The sequence below is a fragment of the Nothoprocta perdicaria genome, unplaced genomic scaffold (genome assembly GCF_003342845.1).
Source record: "Nothoprocta perdicaria isolate Ctin4 unplaced genomic scaffold, notPer1 scaffold_30, whole genome shotgun sequence".
NCBI lineage: Eukaryota > Metazoa > Chordata > Aves > Tinamiformes > Tinamidae > Nothoprocta > Nothoprocta perdicaria.
In genome coordinates this window covers 2,358,590-2,382,085 of record NW_020455533.1, presented here as the reverse complement: position 1 = coordinate 2,382,085, position 23,496 = coordinate 2,358,590, and the positions used below count along the sequence as shown (strand labels likewise).

Genomic DNA, 23,496 nt, shown 5'->3' with positions numbered 1-23,496 from the left:
ACCTGAGCATCAGGCAAAATCCATATTAAAACATTTACAAGTGTAAAATTGCTAAGGAAAGCCTTCAAAATTCCCTTGCAAATTCCTGGCTTTTTGCCTACTGGTTTACTGCAAGTCATTTGTATGTCTGGAGCACAGCTTTTTAAATGCTCAGACACACTCTCCTTATGCTTCAGTGTCACAACTGAACTGCTCATGTTAAGCATGCTTAATATAAGACTGATTTGTGAGAACTGCTGCCAGAGTTCAGCGCAGGCTTTCTGCATTTGCATCTTCACAACAAGCAGCATCCTCAACTTGTTCATATTGAATTAAATCAAGCAAACTTAAGGGTTACTGCAAGACTCAATAAACTAGATTAACACGCACTTAGGCTGACAGATTTAAGACAACCATCTACGGTTTCTCCAAGATGAGACAGGAGAAAGAAAAAAAGAAGAAGTAGGAAATAATTTCTGTTTCTCTTCTACACATAGAGCCCAAAGCAGCTTTCCTGCTCCCTGCCAGTGACCCCCATAGGCAGCAGCGGCTCTGGGACGGGGCCGGGCAGGGTGTCACTGTCACACTCGCTATCGCCGAGATGAGCGCGTGTGCACGACGAGCATTCCTGCCATCCCTGCGCTCACTCCGTAAGGCAAGCAGGAAGGGCAGCGGGCCAACGTCTGCTAGTTAAGCAGACACACTATCAGGTTTCCCACATTCAAAAAATCTCGCTGCCAGGGAAGCATGAAAACTGCTTCCTGCAGCCTGGGTGGCAGGAGAAACACAATTAAGCGAAGTCGGGGCAAGACCATTACGTTGCTCATCTGCAGAGGGCTCTTCAGATTCTTATCTCGCTGAAGTCCTGGTCTCAAGACGCGGGAGCTTCCTCTTATCGCCCAGCAGCTCTTTCATTTTCAGTCTCAGTTCTTTTATCACTGCTCCCTGACTGAGTTTTATCTCCAACCACCTCTTTTTTTGAAGCCTGTAAGATCTCCTGAGCATTTTTTATCTCTCTGCAAACACACATACGGAGGCTGTGCCCACTGCAGCCTTTCTCCCAGCATCTCCGTTAAGCTGCTTCCACTAAGCGGTTCAAAATGGGACCTAAGGAGAAAAAATTCTCTGTGACAGACAAATCTAAACCCTGCACATACCCTCCATGGCAGAGAGGCTCCCCGTCAGGAGCAACGGCCACCTTCACCTTCATGTTCTTCCTGTGGTGACAGGGCAGTCATTTCACATACACTGGTAGCCTCTTGCACAGCATCTATAAGCAGCTCATAGCGTCTAGGCTGAGGGTCTATGGGAAGAGAAGCTCTAACGTGGATTTGAAATGAGGTCCGCAGTTAGAAATGGGACAAATCTTTGCATGGTGCACAAAGAAAAGAAATTTAGGGTGACTGGTCAGTCCACGCCCAAGGTTACAGGAAAGCAGCAAAACAGTCCTGACTATTCCAGAGCTCAGCATCAAACATGGCATCTTGCAGGACACAAAGGCACACGCATACAAAAGCTTTGGGATGAAAGAACTTCAAGACATACAAGGGCTTAAATAATTCTTTTTATGGTGTTCTCTGTAAAAAATCTCATTTGCCACCCTCCCCGTATTTATGTTGCATAATAACTTTGCAATTGCATCTCAAAGTGCTACAAAATAGCAAATAAAGCTGCCCAAAAGCATTTAACTCAGCTTAGAGAATTGATCATGAAATATATGTCCTAGTTTTATCTACTTGGTTGTTCTTTCTACTTCTGGAAAGGTAGATTTTGTGCTCACTGGCCCCAACTTGTTAGTCACCCATTTCATGTTTATACAGGATTCAGCCAAAAAGACACACACTGGTTTGAAGATGAGAAGGAAAAAAAAATTAATAAAATACAGGGAGTTATCATATTGCATATTGCATCTTAATATGCAATACCATCCTATAAGCAAGTAAACCTTCCTGTCCACACTTCTGCACAAGGGAGTGATTGCTCCTCCCTTTTTAATAAGGGCTTTCTGTTATTCTATGGAAAAGCTCTGTACTAATATTCCCTGAGTAGCCATACATCCATACACAGTTGCTGTGGGACTATCAAGAACACGGATTCTCCACCTTTGTCAAAAGCCGTGATCCATACAGTTTGATTTGGTGAGTAAATAAGGTATTTGTGGCCATTCAAACATGTTTTGGTTCTTAATCTGCATGAGAATGACAGGAATTCCTAAAGCAGCTTGCACAGGACACACTCGGTTCTCACCAGAGACTGGGAAACAACTTAGGGCAACCGGCGCGTGCTGGAAACTCGCTCCCCAGTGCAAGGCAGCGGGGGCTGAAAAGCCTCCAGATTTCGGCATCCTGTTCGTCTGTGACCCTGCCAGTACCAGGATATACCAAAATCCTGGCAGATCATTCACGTGAGGACCTAGGGCAAAGCCTGCTAAGAAAAGCTTTGCATTCCTTTAAATGGAAGCTGTGTGTTAACAAAGAGTCAAGAAATAGGTAGGGTTTAATTTAACACTCCTGAATATACCCAAGCAGAAATTAAAAGCTAAGAAATAAACTAGCAGATCTCAAACTTGCTACGTCCTGCAAAGAAGGTGTCACACATACTCGGGGTTCTCCCATTTCCAGCAGATAAACTGCTGTGAAAAGTAAATACTTTCCCAATCCTATTTTTTCCAGGTAAGTTGCTACGCTGTCGCTAGAACGGTAAACACCAAGAGGTGGTCCATTCAGTCACAATTTATTTGCACCAGAGGCCGACTTCAATGGAGCGCTTAAACACAATGGAAACAAGTGCTTGCATAAGGAAAGATAAACAAGGGTCAGTTTATCCTAGCGCTTGCTATTGATATCTTGGGGTGGGGGTTACTGCTTTTATTCCTAGTGATAATTTCTAAGACATCTAGGCAGTGCCATTTGCAAAAAGGAGGACTACAAAATTACTTCCCTTGGTTGTTATATGCATGTTGACACGATACACGCCTCCAAACCAATGCTTCTCCAGCTGGGGGGAACAATGGGAATGGCAGCGCCGGATCCCAGGGCTGGCAGCCAATCCCGGTGCTTTACCGGGCACCAGGTCCCCAGTGTTGCCGCTGCCGCACGGATGTCGCACAAGCGGCTGTTTAGATAGTGCAAAGTGGTAATCTCCTGCTTTTGCTACTTTGAAACTGAGGAGGCAAAGGAAAATATTTGAATGTGCAGTCCTGAGGTCAGAGCAAAAGTTTGATTTGGGTTGGTTTGGATTAAGGAGAACCGTCCAAGAACAACTCACTGATTTACTTTATTTCAGGACTTGGCACACAGATTGGAGCGAGTTCAAAATCCAACTCCGCTGCGCCAGAAAATGCTACAGAAAGAGTGGAGATAGGAGACATCTGGACTGCGTTAGGAACCTAGAGCCATAAAGTCCCTTAAAAATATTCTCTGTTCATGATGGGACTTTTCATGTTTTTGTTTCAAACAATCCAAAAGTTAAGACTGTGTTTCAGATTAAAAATAAAAAAGAAAGCCAACAAGACCCCCAAAGGCCCCTCACTCCACCCTAAGAAGGGCAATTGAAGCCAATTACAAAAGTAAAATTAAAAATGAGTTAATTTTCATGACCTCAGATGAAAAGGGAATACTTCTGGAGTAGAGGCAGTAATTTCCAACAGCACTACAATATTCCTGCAGTGAAAGTGATAATTTTCAATAACATCGCATCACTGCAAAGCTATGGCCTCTCCAGTCATCCACTCTCCTTCTTCATTGCTACACTTACTAGTATATGTTAAAGTTACATATTATGAGTTTGTCCTCCTATCATCTTATCCCCAAACCAGTAAAGTCAAGGTGAATGTTGGACTGGGCCATCAGAACTGAGGGAACACAACGCAGGGGCTACTAGAACTAACATCTGACCCTGGCTTCAAACTCGGAGCAAAGTGAAAACAGCAGCACAAGCTTCTTGCTGTCTGAAAGGTTCTGGTCTCATTTCTGCAGTATAACTGAATTTCTTTATTCCAAAGCTACCATTTAATTGCTTCCATTTTAACTCTGTGCATTTGGCAGCACATCACCTTCGTATCTCCTTAAATACTGCAATGAGAGTCAAGATGCCCCTTTCTGAAAAGGCTCTTATAAAAGTGAGTGAGAAGATTTGGGAGAAGATAACATACATTGTACATTACTGTACATTTCCAGGATTTGGTACAAAACTAGAAGAAAGGCAGGACAAACTCTACCAGCAAATGGAGCAGTCTTACAAATAGATTTGTCTCAGGAAATTCCAGTTGATGATGCTTAAGTAATTAACCCTTAAAATAGGTACACAGAGTAACCAACTCCATTAAGCCCACGCTTCGGATAGGAAATCCTGCGGTGCTGTCATGCACTTGGCAGGCTCAAGTCAGTGGCAGAGCTGGGCGCTCCTGCCGCCCCCGACTTACCTTAAAAAAAGTTTTCATTAAAAGGCTACGTGATCCTACCCCAAACCCATCTTCCAATCTGAGTTAAACAGGATGCTTAAGAGGGAATAACAAGGAAAAATAAAATATTAGAAGAGGCCGCACAGCTGTATTTAACACTGTGCCCGAAGTCAAGGCTTAAATATACTCAAACAGCTCTGAGCGGGAAGTCCTTACAAGTGTTTTTCAACAGTGAAAACTTCTGGTAAGGCTGGATTCATTGGAAAAGCTTCCACTTGTTGCCAAGTCAGGCAGTGAGTGTTCTGCTTACTCCATGTTCTTCAGAATTTTCACCCATCAACAGGATAGGGTATCTCATTCTTCCAAGAATACACCCCGGTATAGCAAGGACTGTTTTGCCTTCAGCAACACGCATCATTTCCTGGAGCTCAGCTCCAATAATAGAAAACTCAGGAGAGCAAGAGAGCCAGATCGACACACCATGGAATACCTGCAAACCTGGAGATGTCACAGTTCTCGTTTCAGAAGGCATCAAAGGAGTTAGGTGTAAAATGACAACGTCAAATGTAGATGAAAATAACTGATGAGCTTACTGGAAGTAAAAATAATTCACAGAATGATGCTCACAAGCAAACAGCCCATAGCCTGAATGCTGGAAAGGACATTTTTGCCTGCGCTAAGTCACCCTGCACTCATAATGCGTTACTTTTGCTGACTGCACTACATTGGTTGAAAGCTGAATGACAAAACCTCATTGAAGACTGTTACTGAGTTGTATAGTCCACAAATTCTTTGCTGTTTCACAGGTCTGATGCTGCTTCTGTCATGTGCGGCCATTTGAATGAGAAAAACAACCAATTAACACCCAGCTGTGACACAGTCCTGCAAAGAAATCCAGGCAGGAAAGCTCTTCCAAACCAATAGAGTTGGTCAATGTGTAATCATGCCCAACTCCCCCCAATCCAACAACAAAGAACCTTCTTTACTCCAGATAAGCTTCCTTTTCTATTTTCCAATAACAACTCAGAAATTCAAAGCAAGTAGGACAGATGAAGGCCTGAGCTATAAAATTCCCATTTCATTTCCTATCGCTCCCCTCCCCCAGGAGCTCAGGAGTGTTTAGATTCCAGGCTGTGGTTTAAGTCCATCTGTGTTCCTCAAGTATAAACATCTTCATTGAAACCAGACCCATCCTGCACAGCCATTCATTTAGTGAGCTCATCTGAGAGAGACACAGCCTGGCACATTTCTATGACAACGAGGACAGAAAAAATAAAGGGGGGGGGGGAGAAGAAGCTTGGCACCAATTAAACAGCTTTTTAAAGCTTCTCTATTGTTTTGGAGGCTGCTGCCTCTTCCTCTTGTGTCTACAGATATCTCAGATGAACTGTCACTATGAAATGGACCTCTTTCCATAGGGGAACTGAGGCATTTTAGAGGATTTTTATGTGGGCTATAATATGTGCCAAATAAATAAAATCAAGCAAGGGGACCACATGCTGTCTAGCATTAGATTGAATTAAACACATACGTACCCTCAAGAGACAATTCAAAGGAAGATAATAATCAAACCACAAGGGGCTGAACAAAACAGCGTTCCAAAAAAACGCTCCCTTCCAAACAAATCTAAATAGCTTTTTGTTGTTTGCTGTTAAACAACTTCACTGCAGATTCACCCCTGATAAGAAAGAGGGAAGATACTGCTTCCCCTCCATTGGGAACAACAAAGACCTTTGGAAAAAAAAAATGGTGCTTTTTTTCAAAAACTACTATTCTTTCACTTGCTGGATGTGCAATACACTTTATTAAAGCGCTGCTTTTTAGAAGTCCACAGGCTAAGGCAATTCAGCACCAGATAAGTAGGGCAGGCCTTTCTGTGACATATGCTGCAAGTCAATGCAGAATTCACATTGTACTTATGTTTGTTATTCCATCCTCCTGAATAAGGGACTGCCAGCTTACACAATTCACTCATTATTAGTAGTTGAGATTGTTTTTACTAGTAGGGTACAGATGCCAAATCACTCTTGGTGATTCCCAACAAAAGAAAAAGACGCGATGAGTAAAACCCATGGAATGAACTCCCAGGATCTACACGTGCCAAGCCACAAGTAATGCCAGGAAAAAAGCCTGTTTTCCACTCCCATTCTTCTTACCTCCATTTTTCTGGATGTCTTAACCCAGATTTTGCTGAAATTGGCACCATACAAGGATCTTCCTCTAACATTCTTCATGTTCACAATAGCTGGTACCATATGACCACAAAAATATTAGCTCACAGGAATAAAGACTTTTTAAGACACAGAAACCTCAAAGGCAACTTTGTGGTCATTTTTTTTTTCAACTGGTATCACCAAAAGTTCCCTGTTCACATACATACTGCATCCATCAGCTCAATGATTTTCATCTTGACAGTGTTTTGACTTGATCCTTTACTTGCAAGTCACTCCGTTTAATTTGCTTCAAACGTTTTTCCACATACGATTCAGAGCAGAGGGGCTGCCAGGCAAAGTACTGAAGTGTTCCCAAAGGCAGAGACAAAGAAAAACTCAGTTATTAGTGACTCTAAAAAGATACTACTTATTAGCAAACCACCTTGCCGCAGACAAAGGCGGGTAGCTAGTGGATTATGGCTGGTCACAGCAAACGTGATCTTGAGTCATGCAATTGAAATCACTGAGACCTCCTCATTCCTTGTGGAACGAGCTGCTAGAGAGCTAAAGGGTATCAGAGTCCAGGCCGAAGATTTCCCTGCCTCTCCTGGTGCTCCTGGAACACCGGCTGGCAGGGGCACGTAGAGCCCCAGCAAAGGGCATCTCTTCCCTTTGACTCGCTCTGTGCACAAGGGGCAGATCACAAGCCGCATGGCGCTTCACAAATGCTTCATGCTTAGAAACACGATGAAGATGTAGAACTAATTTTCCAGCCATAGTATGAGTGCACTTCTTCTAACAAATAAAGTGTTACACTGTATTTCTTTGTGCAATGTTTCTTATGGCATAAAACTGTCACGCAGATAAAAGCTGCCACTGAAGCAGCATCTTGAGAGGCCACCTGATAAACTGTGGCAAATGCCAAGGGACTCGTTACTTACTGGTTCTCACCTGAAACTGCAATGGGCAAGACTGTGAGAAATACAGGCATCTAGGAAAAAACACAAATGAAGCTACTGCATATTCCAAGAGGTGAGATATCACACAAGGTAAGGCTGAGTTCTGCAAGTGCAGCACACCCTCTCTCCGATTTAAATCTGCAAATAGTGGGCTACACTGTTTATTTTCTGCTGCCCACAGAACACATCAGATCTGCCTGCTAAGAATACATCACCCACTACAGGAGCACGTTTCCCAGAGATGCATCTGCTGCCCTCCCCTCCGGAACAGACAAAGACCACACAGTATCACGTTGCATTTCCAGCTCTCTGCGGGGTATCCTATGCCTTGCTCTCTCCCATGAACAGAAAGATGTGCCACTTCTTCTGAGACCACTGTAATCGGCGCAGATGGTAATCGGTTATAAACAGGAAGCATCCATCCTTCTGCTGCACTTCACAGAAGAAACAGGCCACAAACAGTCCCCTCCTCATCTCCACTGCTCACTCCTGTGCCCTCAGAGACGTATGTCTTTACAGACAGCTGCTTCTGCCTCTACAGTTGCCGGAACTGCAAAAAAAAATTAATTCAAACTACATGGCTAATAAGTTCAATACAGGATAGTATGTTGGGTAATCTATATCCTCTTCTTACGAAGACAAGATTTACTTAAAAATCAAAAGCTCCTGTTATTTTCTGGAAGAGGAAGACTCCCAGCTTCCTGATGAGGAAATGTAGTGATGGGATATTATGCTGCTCCTGAATCCCTTTATTTACCGTATCATGAATAAAGGTGACTTCCAGGGAATTATCTGCAACAACAACGCCTCTTTCCCACTGCCACATCCCCAAGAATGACTCATTTTAACACCCATATTTTAAATGTAGGGAAAAAAATGAGGGCTATTCCAAGCAATTGCGAACTAGACTCTTGTTAGAGTCATACGTTGAAAATACTTGCCCAAAAGTTTAATTTTATCTTATTTTCTGCAAGTATCTAAGTACCTTCAGCTTTCCTCTCTTAATGATTAGATCACATGCTATAAGAGATACCGTCTCCATCCCACCATCAGGGAACAACTAAAGAATGTGCCATACCCTACTTGGAAGATGGTAAAGAGAATAAAACAACAACGGAACTGAACTGCAGGCGACTTGGGCATTTCCAATGCTAGAGCTACAAACAACAGCAAAGTTCAACTGGCCCAGAAGCAGTACGAGTACCAACCGTAAGCTGTGGGAGGAATGGGCTAGAAAAGGCTGAAGAAAACAGCATCAGTAGGTCACTGTGGGACCCAGACACAAGACCAAGCTCTGAGTCGTCCCACAGAGAGGCCCTGGGGAACCACTGTCATTTCTAACATGCAAGTCCTTTCCAGAAAGTCATGGGGAAGTTGAAGGGAGAGGAAGAGAGTTTTGTGATACACATCTCGCTGCTCTCCATCACACAAAGGTTGAGAAAGGTCAGCACCAGGGCTCTGCTAAGCTGCCAAACTCTTTAGTACAATATTATCCCACTTCAGAAGGCACCTCATGATTATTTAACTGTTTTGGGGTGGCTATAGGTGTTATTGTTATTTATTCATTTAGGTATACTGTAATTTTCACTAAAAAAAAAGCAAGAGGAGATACAAAAACTGTGCTACAACTGTATTCAAATTTGAAAAATCCTCTACTGTATACATCTGGGTGTCTGTATATGTTTTATGAGGTTTCCAAACTAGAAACACTGGAATTTTAGGCCAGGCAGATGTCATTGACTAATGGGGATTCTCCCTTCCCTCTGGAGTATAGGTTTATAGTGAGAGATCATGTTCTTCAGGCAAGTTTATATGAAATGATTCATCTCTAGCCAGCTGCAGTCAGGACATCTGCTTGTTTTCACCTTGCAGGAGAGCCTCTCCCAACCCCCTATTCCCAGTAGGCCAAAATTATACCCAATCATAAAAAGAAGACTTCAACATTTCAAAATAAAACCTAAGCCAGGTAAATTAAAAAGAGGCTACAGATGCACCTCTGCCCCATTTAAGGCGCTGAGAAACATGAAACAAATATTACAGTGATTAAGTACTATTTAATCAAAGTCTACTCACATTAGCACAGAGACATCAACCTCGGTATACTCTGGTTTGCAAACGGATCTGAACAAATATATGAAGACACTGCTTTGTTTTAAGGATCCCTCAAACATTCCACATGGGATCATGCACACGGTGCTCATGTGGTCAAATAAAGGTTGTGAACCCATGGCTTTATAACTTTTCCATATTAATCCACACTCTGGGCATATATCCAATTAAAGCCTCATGTATAGATCACTAGGTTACTAACTGGCTTGCATACTCGGGGGCAGGGGAAATAACAAGCTCATGACTGCATGATCTAACACTGCGTGTGCTTTCACTTTTACGTGCACAGGTCTTTTTTAATTTAGTCTTACCCCAATTAAAATGTAATGATACCTCCTAAAGAGCAACTCGGCTCCGCATGTTCTGGGATACGCAGTGGCTGTTACTGAATGCACTCACATTCCTGCTAACTCCAGCGCAAAGACGACAAGCTCTTTTCACAAACACATGCTACAAAAACAGGAAGCAAAGGGGAAAAGTGTGCAGCGTTTGGAAACAGCAGAGCATTGTTTGTACAGGATTTTCTTATAAATGCAGAAAAAAACAAATCTGGCAACCTGAAATCTGAGCACAGCAGGAGCTTTAGATCATTCACAAGAGTGTCAAGATAGCTCTCAAAAGATATACAGGTACATGCTGTACAGGCAGAAAAATACACAAGTTAGTTAATTTCTCCCATTTCTGATCAGAAAATTAAAAAGCAACAAGACACAACATTCAAAACCCCTGACATGCAATCTAGGCAACACAGCAAAACATCACATCTTTATCCCAGTTAAAACAAGTTGGAGAAACTAAGAGACAGGCAACACATCAAATTCAAGCGTTTTCTTAGTCTACATAATCTAAGCTTCAAAAGCACTGCAGGTTGCTCCCAAAGGGCAGGACACGTTTGCACAGTACTAAGAAGCTGCACTCTAGCCCATATCCCTACAAGATAAGCCAACAGGCCCTGGTTAGAAGCTGGCTGCAGCCGCTAACTCGAGCACTTCCCTTCTCAGCTGAAGCACAGGGACAAGTTCCCCCAAATTCAGCTGCTTTGTTTGCATTTCAAACCATGGCTTCCTTTCTTCCCCTCCACCCCCTGTAAGCCCACCCAGGCCCTACTGCACTCCACTGAATACGCAGAGCAAGCACAACATGTACAAAATGAGTAATAGTCAGTGTTGCTTCAACCCAGACTCCCCACGGGTTTAAAATCAACCAAGCTCACTGCAGGTTAAAGCCAACAGAGAATCTGTCCTATATTTGGCAAGCACGAAGAAGAGTTCAGTACTTTCCCGTGTCATCTATCTCCACGAGGGAACAGCTTTATACATGGTCAGCTCCCACAACAGATTTGATTTCGCCAGATTTAAAGTACATTAGGCAATCCCAGTCATTGGGGTCATTTGATGCAACTTACAAACTTACAACAGATCAGAAAAGATTAATTCCAAGTGACACAGTGACATAGCACAAAAAAAAAAAAAAAAAAAAAAAAAGCTTAAGTAGTAATATTTCTCAATGTCAATAATTTCTCCTGCCCTAACACTGGGGGAGAAGACATTAGTGTCTTTAGGGAAATGCTCGGCTCCAAAAGCAAAGAGGTTATTTAGAAAGGCTATGTTAATATGCAGTACAAAAGTACTTGTCTGGTCCTGCACATTTAATTTCAAACTTTTCCAGCTTTATTTCCTGTTTCATTCACAGTTTTCCTCAGTATCCTCAGTATCCTACTTTGTTGCAAAGTAGATGCAATATTTAGCACCAGGACTCTGCTCAAGTTATTTACTCTTCTGGGAAAAGAAGAAAAGGCTGTTCAATGTTTCTAGAACAGGCTAGAAGAGGTAGTTCTAAAGAACTAGCTATCTAAAGAGGAGCTACCAGTTAAATATGCAAAAATTTTCCTCCAAAGTCACCACAAAAACACTGACAAATAAACCAGAAGACCCCAAAGAACTGGAAAGAGTTGAAAGAAAATTAAAAATATAAAAATATAATGGTTAATAATTTGCACTTTCCTAATAGCTTTCATCAATGCTCCTCACTTGCATATACTGGGGGAAAAATGGTGGTATTGTATTTTCATAATAAAAAGGACAGGTAACATGACTTTAGGCTGTTACTACACAATCAGTATTCCTTTTTTTTAAAGGAACACGCGAGGAAGTATTCTTCCCAAACTGAATGAGTTGAAGCTCCTTTTCCAGTCATGTAATCATGCTACCATAACCTCTTCAGTAATGGTAGCAATTTACAATAATTGTATAGATTTTCCTCATTTATCATATGATAGTTTCCTGTTTCCCTATACACATAAATAATTCGCGTATGTCACTGTGAGCTAAAGGACATGGTTCTTTCCCTGAGCACGTATCTCACATACCTACCCCACAAACCTCCTGCAGCCAGAGCATCTATCCAGTCACAGCTCGCAGTCCCTGACATCAAATGCCCAACCTGGCACTCGAACAACCAGGCCAAAGAAATCTGCTTTCATACAACAGTGTTTTCCACTGCCAAGAACAACTCCACGCGCAGATACCCAACTAGAATAACTGCTTAACTATAGGAAAAAAAAGCAGAGCTGCATTTGTTTATGCCATCTGAAACTGGCTCACAGATTAATTATTTAAGTGTCCACATGACTTTCTCCTTTCTGTCTTTTCAACAGTGTATCACTATAGGTGGAAGTGCAATATTTTCAGATACCTCTGTAATTATATTTTTTAAGAGGCCAACTGCAAATCGTTCACATATGAAAGAAGACTGGAAGGTAGTAAGAAGAGAATGGCACCACAGGCCACACTCTGCTATCAGTCATAATTTCCCCAATTTCAAATAAACCCTTAAAAGCACAATGTGGCCTGGAAGTTGCTCAGAGCAAGGAAACTGCTTCTGCTTCAACTCTGCTACTGACTTACTACGAGCCTTATGGCAAGGCACAGGAGTTAACACAATCAGGAGATTCAACTGATTTTTGGGGTTCCTCTGAGAAACCCTTGGGAACTACAGACAAGCACTACTTCCAAAACAGACCTGGAAGTGAAGCCTTCCAACAGTAGCAGACACATCTGAAAAGTCTGATCTCCATTTCTTGGTCTCTCCTTTCTCCCAGTAAACCACAGACCAGGGAACGCTAGTGAAGATGAAATCCCCAAATTTATTAAATAATTAACCTGTCATCCAAAAATCATGTTTTCTGGTTGCTTTAAAAGACAAAAGCAAAAATTCTATTTTGTTCACAGATAGTTCTATAAACATATATATTTGGGGGGAAATATATATATATGCACACACACACAATACATGTACATACATAAAATAGGCTTTATATTTTGATTTAACAGGTTGATTCCAGTAGGCATGTTTCAGAAATGCTTGTTCTAAAAGCAGTTTCTACTTTAGTATTAATAATCTCCTTCCCTGAAAATGGCTTCCATGAAAATGGTCATTCTAGTCTTATTTTAGATGCTTGCATAGATATAGCCAAGATACAGCCTGCCCACAACGTGCACTAACTGCATTACGGCAGCAAACGGAACGCTGTGGGACAATAGGACCCCTTTATAACAGGAACCAGACGCGTTACGAGACATCTGCTGATCCCAAAAGCTTATAATCAAAATACCCAAAACAGACAAAGACCAGAAGAAAGGAACATTGCCACATAAAACACCGTAATATCACGACTGGACCACTGAGAAAACTCTTTCTGCATGGGTAAAAATATTCTGCTGGGAACATGCCATGGTTATACTTGGGAAGTTTAAGAAAAACAAAGACTTTGTCTAAAAACGTTCAGAACTGTCTACCTGTACGTGCATTTATCTAATGTGGATTTCAGTTAGATGCTAAGTAACCATAAAGAAAAATAAAATGAGATGGAGATAGTTTCTGTTTACAAAGTTCTTGCCTTATATTGGCCTTAACAGCACAAAAACACCGACAGTTGTAGACTTGCACACTTCAAAATGCATGTAATTGATTTATAAGGAAAAAAACAAACATTGTTTTTGAATACCCTTTGCAAACTCAGTTTCTCTTTAGGCCTAAGAAAAAACATAGGGAATTATGTATTCTTAAAAAATTAGTCTCTAATTTAACTTGGTCCCAGCTTTCTTCAGACAACATTTATTGCACCATGTGCGACATCTTTCTAAATGAACCTTACAAAATCTGAATCTATTCCTGTGTGATTCAACATTTGAATAACATATTTTTTAAAGGAGAATATATATATATTCAGCATTTCTTTAACCAGTCGAAATCCAAGAAGCAAAAGTCCTTTTCTGATAGTTGCAAGCATTCCAAATCCCCATCCTTAAAATCATTAAGTTAGCTTAGAGGTCAAGAGTTTGATACAGTAATATTATTTTCTCTTTTTTGAAGTATTGGCTATTACTCTTCTTAATAAGAACAAAAGCAATTTTTCCTTTTGTATTTTTTCACTCAAATGAGAAAACCTTGCAACCTCTCAGTTACAGGAACTAGACCTTTAAGAAAACCACAACATGCTCTGAAGAGACAGAAGCCTTAATCTCTGAAATAATTGATATTTTGGGGCAGAAAAGGGAAAGAGACACAAAAAGGGTCCATACAAGGCATGTATGGTCTTCAACCTCCCACTTCGTCACGGCCTCCCAACTGGGAATGCCTACGTAAGGGAGAACCAAGGCAGAGAGCAAAAGCAGCAACATCTTCCTGTGTTTCTTGGGGCCAGAGAGCAGGATTGGGAGGATTCCGGGGGATTCCCACACACGCCTCGGCTAGAACAACGCACCGCAGTGGAGTTCCAGCTAATTTCAGCATCAGAATCACCCTCTCTCTATAAAGCAGTAAGTGCAGAGCAAGGGCAAATGTTTCTATCAAACCGGGATGCAGCGAGGAGGGTTTTTTCCCGAATAAACCTCCATTGTGTGGGGAGGAGAAGGCGGCGGCGGCCCCAGCAGAGCAGCAAGGCTGGCAGAACCTTTCCGGGAATTCTCAGGGAGCCGGGTGCGCGCCCTGGTGCAGCCTGACCCAGGCAGCTCCGGAAGGCGGATCGCCTTGCGCCGAATCCCTGACAGCAGCACAGGTTGCTGCTCTTAGGTTGCCTCCCTTTTGCTCCACAGCACCTTGACTTTTTACCTGTGTGGGGCTGTGAATTTAAAAAAAAAAAAAGAAAGAAAGAAAAACCTCCTCTATTGGTAATTACATTTGCTGACCTACCACAATCTTTCTTGATAATTAAATGTTAATGCATTGCAACAAACCATGCCTACATTTTCTCCAGCTTCACTCAACAGGAATTCCAGGAGAGGTGCAGAGTCTAAGAACCTCCTACACCTTTAATATTTTAAATGCTCTCATTACCAGCGCTATCACCTCTGGTGAGGAGCCCTCATTCACAATTTCGTTGCTGCTAGTTTTACACACAGAAATCGCACCACGTTCTAACTTTTAATGATGGTTAAATGTTAGCACAAAATGTGTGCACCAAGATCAGTATACAAATCGTTGCTATTTAGCAGGAATATTTCCATGAAGTCTCTCTCCCCTAAAAGAGACATTCATGCAAGTAAAGGCTACTGAAAAGCTAGAAATCTGCCAACCAAATGAAAAAATTGGGGCTCTGCTTTGCATAGAGCTGTACAAGCACGAAGGTAGAGTCTGTCACTGCTACCAAACGGGGACCAATCTGAGATCTGCACAGTGAACTTCTAAGGGGACCTTTTTGGCTCCCTAAGCTGTATATTCTGCCATTAACCACTGAACAATGAACGGCAACCCCCATGCTCGAGGTACCGGCTGCTTCCAGCGGAGCCACAGCCCCATGTTCCACATCATATTTTAGTCGCTGCAGCTTGACGAGTTTCTTTAGTTCATTTGCTCATTTAGTAACAGCCACACATCTATCCTAGTAGATATCCTTATATCCAGAAAACAGAAGCCTTTCTACCAAGTACCTCAAAAAGAGGAAAAAGGATAAAGTTGTTTAAAATCATATAGAACACTAAAAAATAAAAAAATAAAAAACAAAAAAACACCCGTTTTTACCATATACTCTGGACTACACAGCCTGTGCTTTTGTATGTTTCGCTTAGCATGTTATGCTTTGATGAGGTTTATTTGCTTGTGCATTTCTCACCTTATTGCCCCTATCCCATCAGTCACGTGATGGCCTAAGAAAGTCAAGGAAATCACTGCAAATGTTCAAAGTGTAACTACTGGAAGTACTAGCTACAAAGTCCACAAAACAATAATTTTAAATTCTAATAATTTTTAAACATATAAAGTGAAAACCTTTTAATTTGGCATCTGGTGCTGATTTCATTTTTTTTTTCTCTGCAACAGCAAAAGCTAAAACTTCACTCAGCTTTGGCATGTTCAATTGTAATATATGCTTTACAAGAGCCTTTTCCCTTTCCTGGTATTGCCCTGGCATTCTAAAATATTGCGCAAAACAGGATAATTTTATGTAATGATTTAAGAATTGATTTGGGCTGCAATACCGCGTTGCCCATTCTTCTTCCTCAACAGTTTGGTAGACTGCGCAGTGGATTGATCAGCTCCTTGATCCAGACAAAAGAGGACAGAAGTATGGAAAGAACCAGAGACAAACCAGCTGGTTCTGCCCTGTAAAGATCCTCTAGTACTAAAAAGAGCAACATGGTACAAGCATAGCCGCAGAGCAGGGCGCGGGGCAGGACTACCTAAGGCAGCACTGCTGCCAACGACGCTGCACCATCAGACAGTGCAAATGCGCTTCTACTCGGGGCGTGTATGTGCACAAGTGCGCTCTATGGATCACACAGGTCAATATATTAATCATCAAACATACAATTACATATGGAATTAAACACTACGTTTCTATAATCATCTACAGACACAGAACAAAACTAATGCAACTAGCAGTGCTGGAAACACTAATAAACATGCCGCAGTCTACCCTTGGTAGCCACAATGGAATTATTTCTAAAGCCTCCAGAATGCTTGAACAAGTTGAGGTAGATTTCCTCCTTCATAAACCCTATGTGGGGAGATAAGCAAACGTCTAGGTAGGTCGGCTCTGCTTGCTAATGCAGAAGATACAAGGAAATGAGAAGCCATTTTGTTGCACTGCGTTAAACCTCACATACTATTTACAACCTTCAAAAATATAATTAAATTACATGCAACAAACTAAACAATTCAAAGATCTTTCCTCCCCAACATACTAACCATCCATCTCCTTCCTCCGAAACGTTCCTCAACACACACAATTCTGCCAGTGCCTTTGGAGAGACCAAGGCTTAAGCCTCTGTTTTTTCTACATTTCCTAATAATTCAAACCTAAGTCTGTAAATCCAAACATGAACACACTTGGGACTCTGACCTTAGCCTTTTACCTCTGAAAAACAAACATTCTTTTCATGTTGGGTACACCCTTTCCTAAAAGGCCCATAGCCCATCTGAGATGATCTAGCAAACTCTTTCCATCACTAGCTAGCTATTCCAGTGTGACTAAGGCGATGAGGAGTCTCACGGGGACTACGACCAGCACAGTGGCTACCACAACATTGGTACTCTGCGGCCAACAAGAAAACTGAAGCACAAGTATTTCTGAGTATCCTTTTTATTTACGGTCCTAAACATATGAAATTCGCTGGCTAGGTGTTAACACTAATGGCCTTAAGAGCTCTCACTCTATCAATGAATATAGCTTCTGTTCTCATATTTTATATAACCCCTGTGACATATAAACACATACCTTAACATTGCTGACTTACAAATAAACTGTGTTTTTGACCACTTCAGCAACTAAATACTCAGACCTTAGAAAAAGTTATAAAGAAATACCATTTTAGCTTTACTTTTCTTCTAACATCTAACTATGGATTAATACAGCAATAAGTTGTCACAACAGAATAACCCATTAAATCCATGAGTTATAAAGAAAATAGAGTTTTTGTTACTATAGATGTATGTCATCCCTCAAGATGAACTGAAATGAGAATCTAAATTTCAAGAGCATAAATTACAGGGATAATTTGGCCTCAGTTTGCAAAACATCTAAAATATCCAGGGTTGCGTAGAAATTAAATATTAAATACACATTTTTTAAATGCTTTTTCTGATGTGCTTGACAAAAATATCTGATAGATGGCAAGAGGGTTACCAACAGGGTTACATGATACTCAGAAGAGACAAAAAGACGTACACCTAAAACCTACATGTGCTACTTCTTAGCAAATGAGAAAATCAGTTTCACTACAAAACAAAGAAAACAAATTGTATTGTAATTCAGCACTCCAATTTTACAGTGGATTGAAAAGAAATCATCTTAAATTGCTGAGTTATTTACGTGTTCATATTTATTTGTTAGGTGCAATGAAGGGGGGCAATTAAGCCAGTTTTAATTCACTCAGCATAGGACCAAAGGGCCAGCATTTGGTTTGTTGAACAGTGTTTATTTTACTATTGCTACTACTACTATGGGAGGTAAAATCATTACCATCTTATTTAGAATCTGGGTAATGGTATGGCATTCCGTTTTCAGGGAGGTTTTAAAAAAATCTCTTTATAAGATTGTTTTGAAACCTCTTAGTTCTGCATAATGTTTCCCCTTTGAGCTAATTGTTTTTTGAGGGAAATTTAATTTTTAAAAGCGTGTTTTTCTAACTAATAGAAACCTGCGCTAAAGTAAACAAAGGTCTTATTTGATAGGAATTTTTGCTCCGTCTGTACAAGAAGAAGGAAGGAAAAGAACATGTAATAGAGTGACGAAATACACTAGCAGATTTACTGAAATTTTGAAAAAGCAATCAACACACCATTTTCTATTCCACTTGTCTTATTCAGAACAGATCATTTAACCCTGCCTCATTTAAAACTGTATATGATCATTTTTGCTAGAAAAACATAAATGGAGGTTCCGACATTATTTACTTACGTTCTTACTTTTAAAATATTTCTGATAAGTTATTTTGTCAATAAAACCCTGTCCTCATACAGCGTTTTTGCACAGAACAAGATTTAAAAGCAACCCAAAGCTTTTCAAGGCTGTCATCAGCTTTGACTATAACGTTATATTATATTAACCTTACCCATAAAGCCGAAGCCAAGAAATGTGAAACAGATATAAAAAGCCAAACTTTCCACCTCCTTCAGGGATATTAATGAGTAACTTCATGGTCTCAATTATGTCCTATCTTCCCAGATGGGAATTAGAGAGGTCATCCTGAGCTAGCAAAAATTATTTATTCTTCTCCTGCTGCCCATCTATAGCTCAAGTCTTCCTTGTAGCTCAGTACTTTAAAAACCACTGTCCCAAGCATCTATTCCCAACTGCTGCAATAAACAGAATAAAATAGAAAAGAGCAGAGACTTGAAAGAGATGAGGCAAAAGGATATTAAAAGCACAGAAGTTTAGTTATGCCTGCCACCTTACTGCTATTTACAACTGAATTCTAGCATTTTTGCTGAAGATAGCGACAGCGTCTTCTTCACACAAGAACTCAGAAAAGGACTATTAAATGGGATTTTTATTTCCGTCTATTTTTTTTACTATCGCTGCCCTTCAAACTGTGCCAGTCTAGAGCCTACTTAAAAAAATTTTCTATATATATATATATATATACACATATAGCAAGGGCACTATATTTGGATTTCGTAAGTGTTTATGAAAACAAACATTATTCTTCCCATGGAGAAGAAAGTCAGGTTCATTCCCCAGCAAGCTGTTGTCTGGCAAACAGAGTTTGTAAATATCGAAACTTCCTACTGGGACTTTGACATTTAATTAAAAAAAAAACAACCTTTACCAGCACCACAATAAAAGCCTATACAAGATGTATGAGTATTGGGCAAACTGTAATGGTGAAATTGTACTATTCCTAAGTAACTCAAGCTTCGAGAGATGAGAAAAGTGAAGCAAACAATGAAAATAATATGTAAATCAAGTCCAAATACCTAAACTAAGAAGTTCTCCACTGTAAGAGCTAATACATTTCCATTTATTAGTTAAGCATGAATACTAATTCAGAATGTAATTAATGTTATTAATCTTTTTTGATTCATACAGGGTTATTTTAATTTAAAGTCACTTCTGATACAGTTAGGAAAGCCTATTGTACAGAAAATTATTTTTCCTCCTTACATTTTTTTAGGAATAAGATAGCTTAAACACTTCTGCCTTTACATTCCTGTGCAGTGTTCCCGCTAAGGAGAACTATCTTGCCAGACATAAAATATAACTGCCTAATTAAACAACGGAAGTCATTACCTCTTGCAAAAGAAACTGCAGGTATTGTCTCATTAATGTTATTTATATGTGGGCATACACAGTATCTATCAGTGGAAAGAAATACCTGTGAATAATCAACATACAAAGTAATGCTAATTGCTATTTTGTGGCCCCAGTATGATAAGAAAGAGCTTGTGTGGAAAGACTTCAATTCAAGTATGTATCAAGTGTCCATACAAAGGATGGCAAGTATCTAGAATTAACAAACAATTTATCCACGGTATTCACGGACATAATTCTTCAGATCTGGATTTAGCTGTCATTACAGCTTTTGCTTTCAAATGCAAAACAAAGCCATGTTATTTTCCTGTTCAATTTTATTCATGTTGTACAGAATGCAGTAAAACTCGTCGTGCCAGAGGATTTGCAAAGGGATGATGCGAAGATTAATTAGTGGCTGTTCATAAAGTACCTTGATTGTGGAAAGCACTACGTATAAAAATGACCTTGTGATAACTGCTGAATGTTCCCAATGCTCAGACTTTCAATGGAAGGTATGGATATTTTTCTACAGCTCTTGCAAACCAAGCTAGTTATATTTAAAGATCTATCGAGGTTTTCAGGTATTTTTGATACTATGTCCACCTTCCACTTTGACTTTTTTAATTGTAAGTATTCTATATTCTATATATTCTGCTTAAATCACACCTTTGCAGGTACAAGAGAGGAAAAGCTCAATATGACGTCAAAAAGATATCCACACGTTCAGGCAGCGAGTGAACCTGGATCTTACCCTTGTCCCCTAGTTACTCCCTAGAAATCAAAGACAGTACTTGAAATAATAGAGAACAGATATTTCTGTAAACGCTGTATTTACTTGGTGAGTTAGTGCTGGAAAAAAATGATAAGGCGCAAGACCAAGCACGAAGAGCACTGCTCAAAAATGGAGCCTACAGTGGTACGTACAGTGCTTTGGTATCTTCTTGCCACTCACATACTCAAAATAATGAGGAATGAAAACACACCACATTTTAATTAAAGCACTACCATCCAGGACTCTCTCAATTTTTTCAGCGACTGTCTCTTTGGTGACACTGCCAGATGCAGATTTCGACGTCTCCTGTACAAATACAGCTTCACGTCTAGCACTGTTGTATTACAGAGATTAATGTCTGTAGCAGAATCCCATTTCTCTCCGCCAGTGTCTTTTTTTTTTTTTTTTTTTTTTTTTAGCAGTAATCAGTTATGGCTACTGCCAGGACACTCAACTTCCCCTTTGCACGGATGGTGTCCTACCAGAACCACGAACTGCAAAAACTACTCGTGCTCGTGTCTTTTCAGGTATTCTCCAGCGTTGACTCGTCCTCCCGTTTTACAGCAGTTCCTTCAAAGAAGGACATTCCCCTCGCAACATCTTCCACAGTCTGGTGGAAACTACAGGTGAAGATCTCACTGTGGCAGCTTTGCAAGCACCAAAGGGGAACTCGGAGCCAACAGGCAGCCAGCCTACCTGAAGGTTAAAGCAGCTCCCAATGAAACCTGCTTTGAATAGTCTGTAGCAGAGCATGATGCAGAAGAGACACTTACTACGTGTCTCCATATCAAAGTGTTTAAAAAAAAAAAAAAAAAAAAAAAACTCCAAGCACATCACAGGCTGGCTGAGACCTATTTAAATCCACCATTAATAGAAACCTACATAAAAGCCAATTTGCACTCTCATGTCAGGAGCGTCCTGTAGGAAGGCCGGAATGAAACCATTCAGAAAAAAAAGAGATATTTGCATATAAATCAAAAAAAAGAGCGTAACCGAAGTTCTGTATGGTTATAAATCGGTGTAAAACATGTTTTGTGAGCTGTGTTAATTGCTACCAGACTAAATCTGGGTGTAGCCACATCACATAGTATAAATGTTCCAGTAATATTGCCCAGTGGAATTTTAAGTTATACCCGTAAATATAAATCACATTTTTAAAGCCTGCATTTGCCTCTGCACATTCCGACTGCTGTTGATATTACGGCCGTACGTTTTCCTCTTGCGTTATTTTCCACTAGGAGGAAAACCCTGAAGGAATCTCCATGTTTTAAGACCACATTGTCAGCGTCTGGGCAGGATACGCGACCGCCAAATCCGAACCCAAAACAAGGCCTGAAAGACAGCAGGGCAGCTGCCGTGCAAAACCCGAGCATTTGCTTCCAAATTAGAAGCATCCTCTACCTTCCCCACCTCCAACTTTGCCCAGATGTCCGTGGGCATCTGCAGGCTTGGCTTTGGGAAAGGAACCGCTCGAGCCCGGATTCCTGTCAGCGTTAGCAGGGAGGGGGGGCCAGGCGGTAAAAATAAATCGATTTGGTCAAAATAATAATAATAATAAAAGCTGTAAGTGCAAGATTAAGCATCGGCAGGATTATAAAGATGGCAAATCGCCACAGGGCGCTTTAGGATTCACCCCAAGGCAGCCCCCCCAGCACAGCCCCACACAGCTCAGGGCGAGGGAGGCGCTTGGGGAGCGCGGCAAAAATTGCCACAAAGTGCCCTGATTTCCCCTTAAGTTATTACACCCCCCCCCCACACACACACGTATACACGGACATGTATATATATGTATATGTATGTAAAGACACTGCGGGCAGCGCGGCCGCCGCGCGCCCCCTCAGCGCCAACGGCCGCGAGCGACAGCACCAACGGCCGCCAGCGACAGCACCAACGGCCGCGGCGGCCGCGCAGCCCCCGCGGCGGCGGCCTGGGGGCCCGCGGCGCCTCTTACCGTGGCCGAGGCGACGCTGTTGTCCGCCAGGGTCAAGTGGTGCGGCTCCCACCGCCGCAGGAACTTGGAGGTGAGGATCTTGCTGAGAAATGTCCGGGGGTGCCGGATGACGCACACCTGGATGTCCCCCTCCTGCAGCAGCTTGTACCTCATGCCGTTGCAGTGGAGCAGCGCCCGCCGGCACGGAGCAGCACCCATTTTATTCCCCTCCGTCGCGGACATTTCCCCCAGCAGCGGCTTGCTCTCCTCGAGCTGTCTGTGATCGCTGCCCCCGCCGGAGCTGCCGTTAAAATCCATAGCAGCCTGCGGGGCTGTATCGTGCTCGGCGCGAGCCGCCTCGCGGAGGAAGGTTCCTATAGGTGGGAGAGCTAGCTAGCTAGGTATAGATATATATATATACACATAAAAAAATGAAATCCAACCCCACACAGCAGACTAAAACACGCTGCAGGCGGAAAAAAAAAAAAGAAAAAAAAAAAGATGGGGGAAGGGATTCAGCCACAGAGAAGAAAAAAATGAAAAAAAAAAAATAAAGGGGGGAAGGGGAGACGATTAAAAAAAAAAAATCCTTATTCAAAGTTCAGCTGTGTCCTCGGGCGGGCGCCCCGCGCCGCGGCGGCTCTCAGCGCGCCGCATCCATGGAGCCGGGCGGCTGCGCGCGGAGCGGAGCGGCGCGGAGGGCGGGCGGGCGGCGGGGGCAGCAGACAAAAGGCGGCGGCGGGGGCTGCGGGGCGTCCGGCCGCGGCTCCTTCCTTCCCCCCGGGGCGTGTGCGCGAGTGCGTGCGGCGGGCGCGCGCGCGGGCATGTAGATGGGTGCGTGTGCGCGCCGGCGGGTGCCTGCGTGGGGGTGCGCGCGCGTGGGGTGTGTGAGTGTGAGCGCGGGTGCGTGTGAGTGCGCGCGAGCGCGCCCGCCCGCGCGCGCCGCCGCCGCGGGGGGAGG

At 42.0% G+C, this 23,496-nt stretch overlaps 1 protein-coding gene across 1 annotated transcript in view; it reads right to left on the bottom strand.

Annotated features, from left to right (window-relative positions):
* CMIP (c-Maf inducing protein) overlaps nucleotides 1–23,013 on the bottom strand; it is a 119,538-nt gene extending 96,525 nt beyond the window's left edge. Inside the window, exon 1 of the mRNA XM_026042325.1 lies at nucleotides 22,557–23,013. Within this exon, the coding sequence (XP_025898110.1) occupies nucleotides 22,557–22,853 (297 nt within the window). The 5' untranslated portion in view covers nucleotides 22,854–23,013. The remainder of the gene's footprint in view (nucleotides 1–22,556) is intronic.
* Nucleotides 23,014–23,496: the final 483 nt, after the last annotated feature.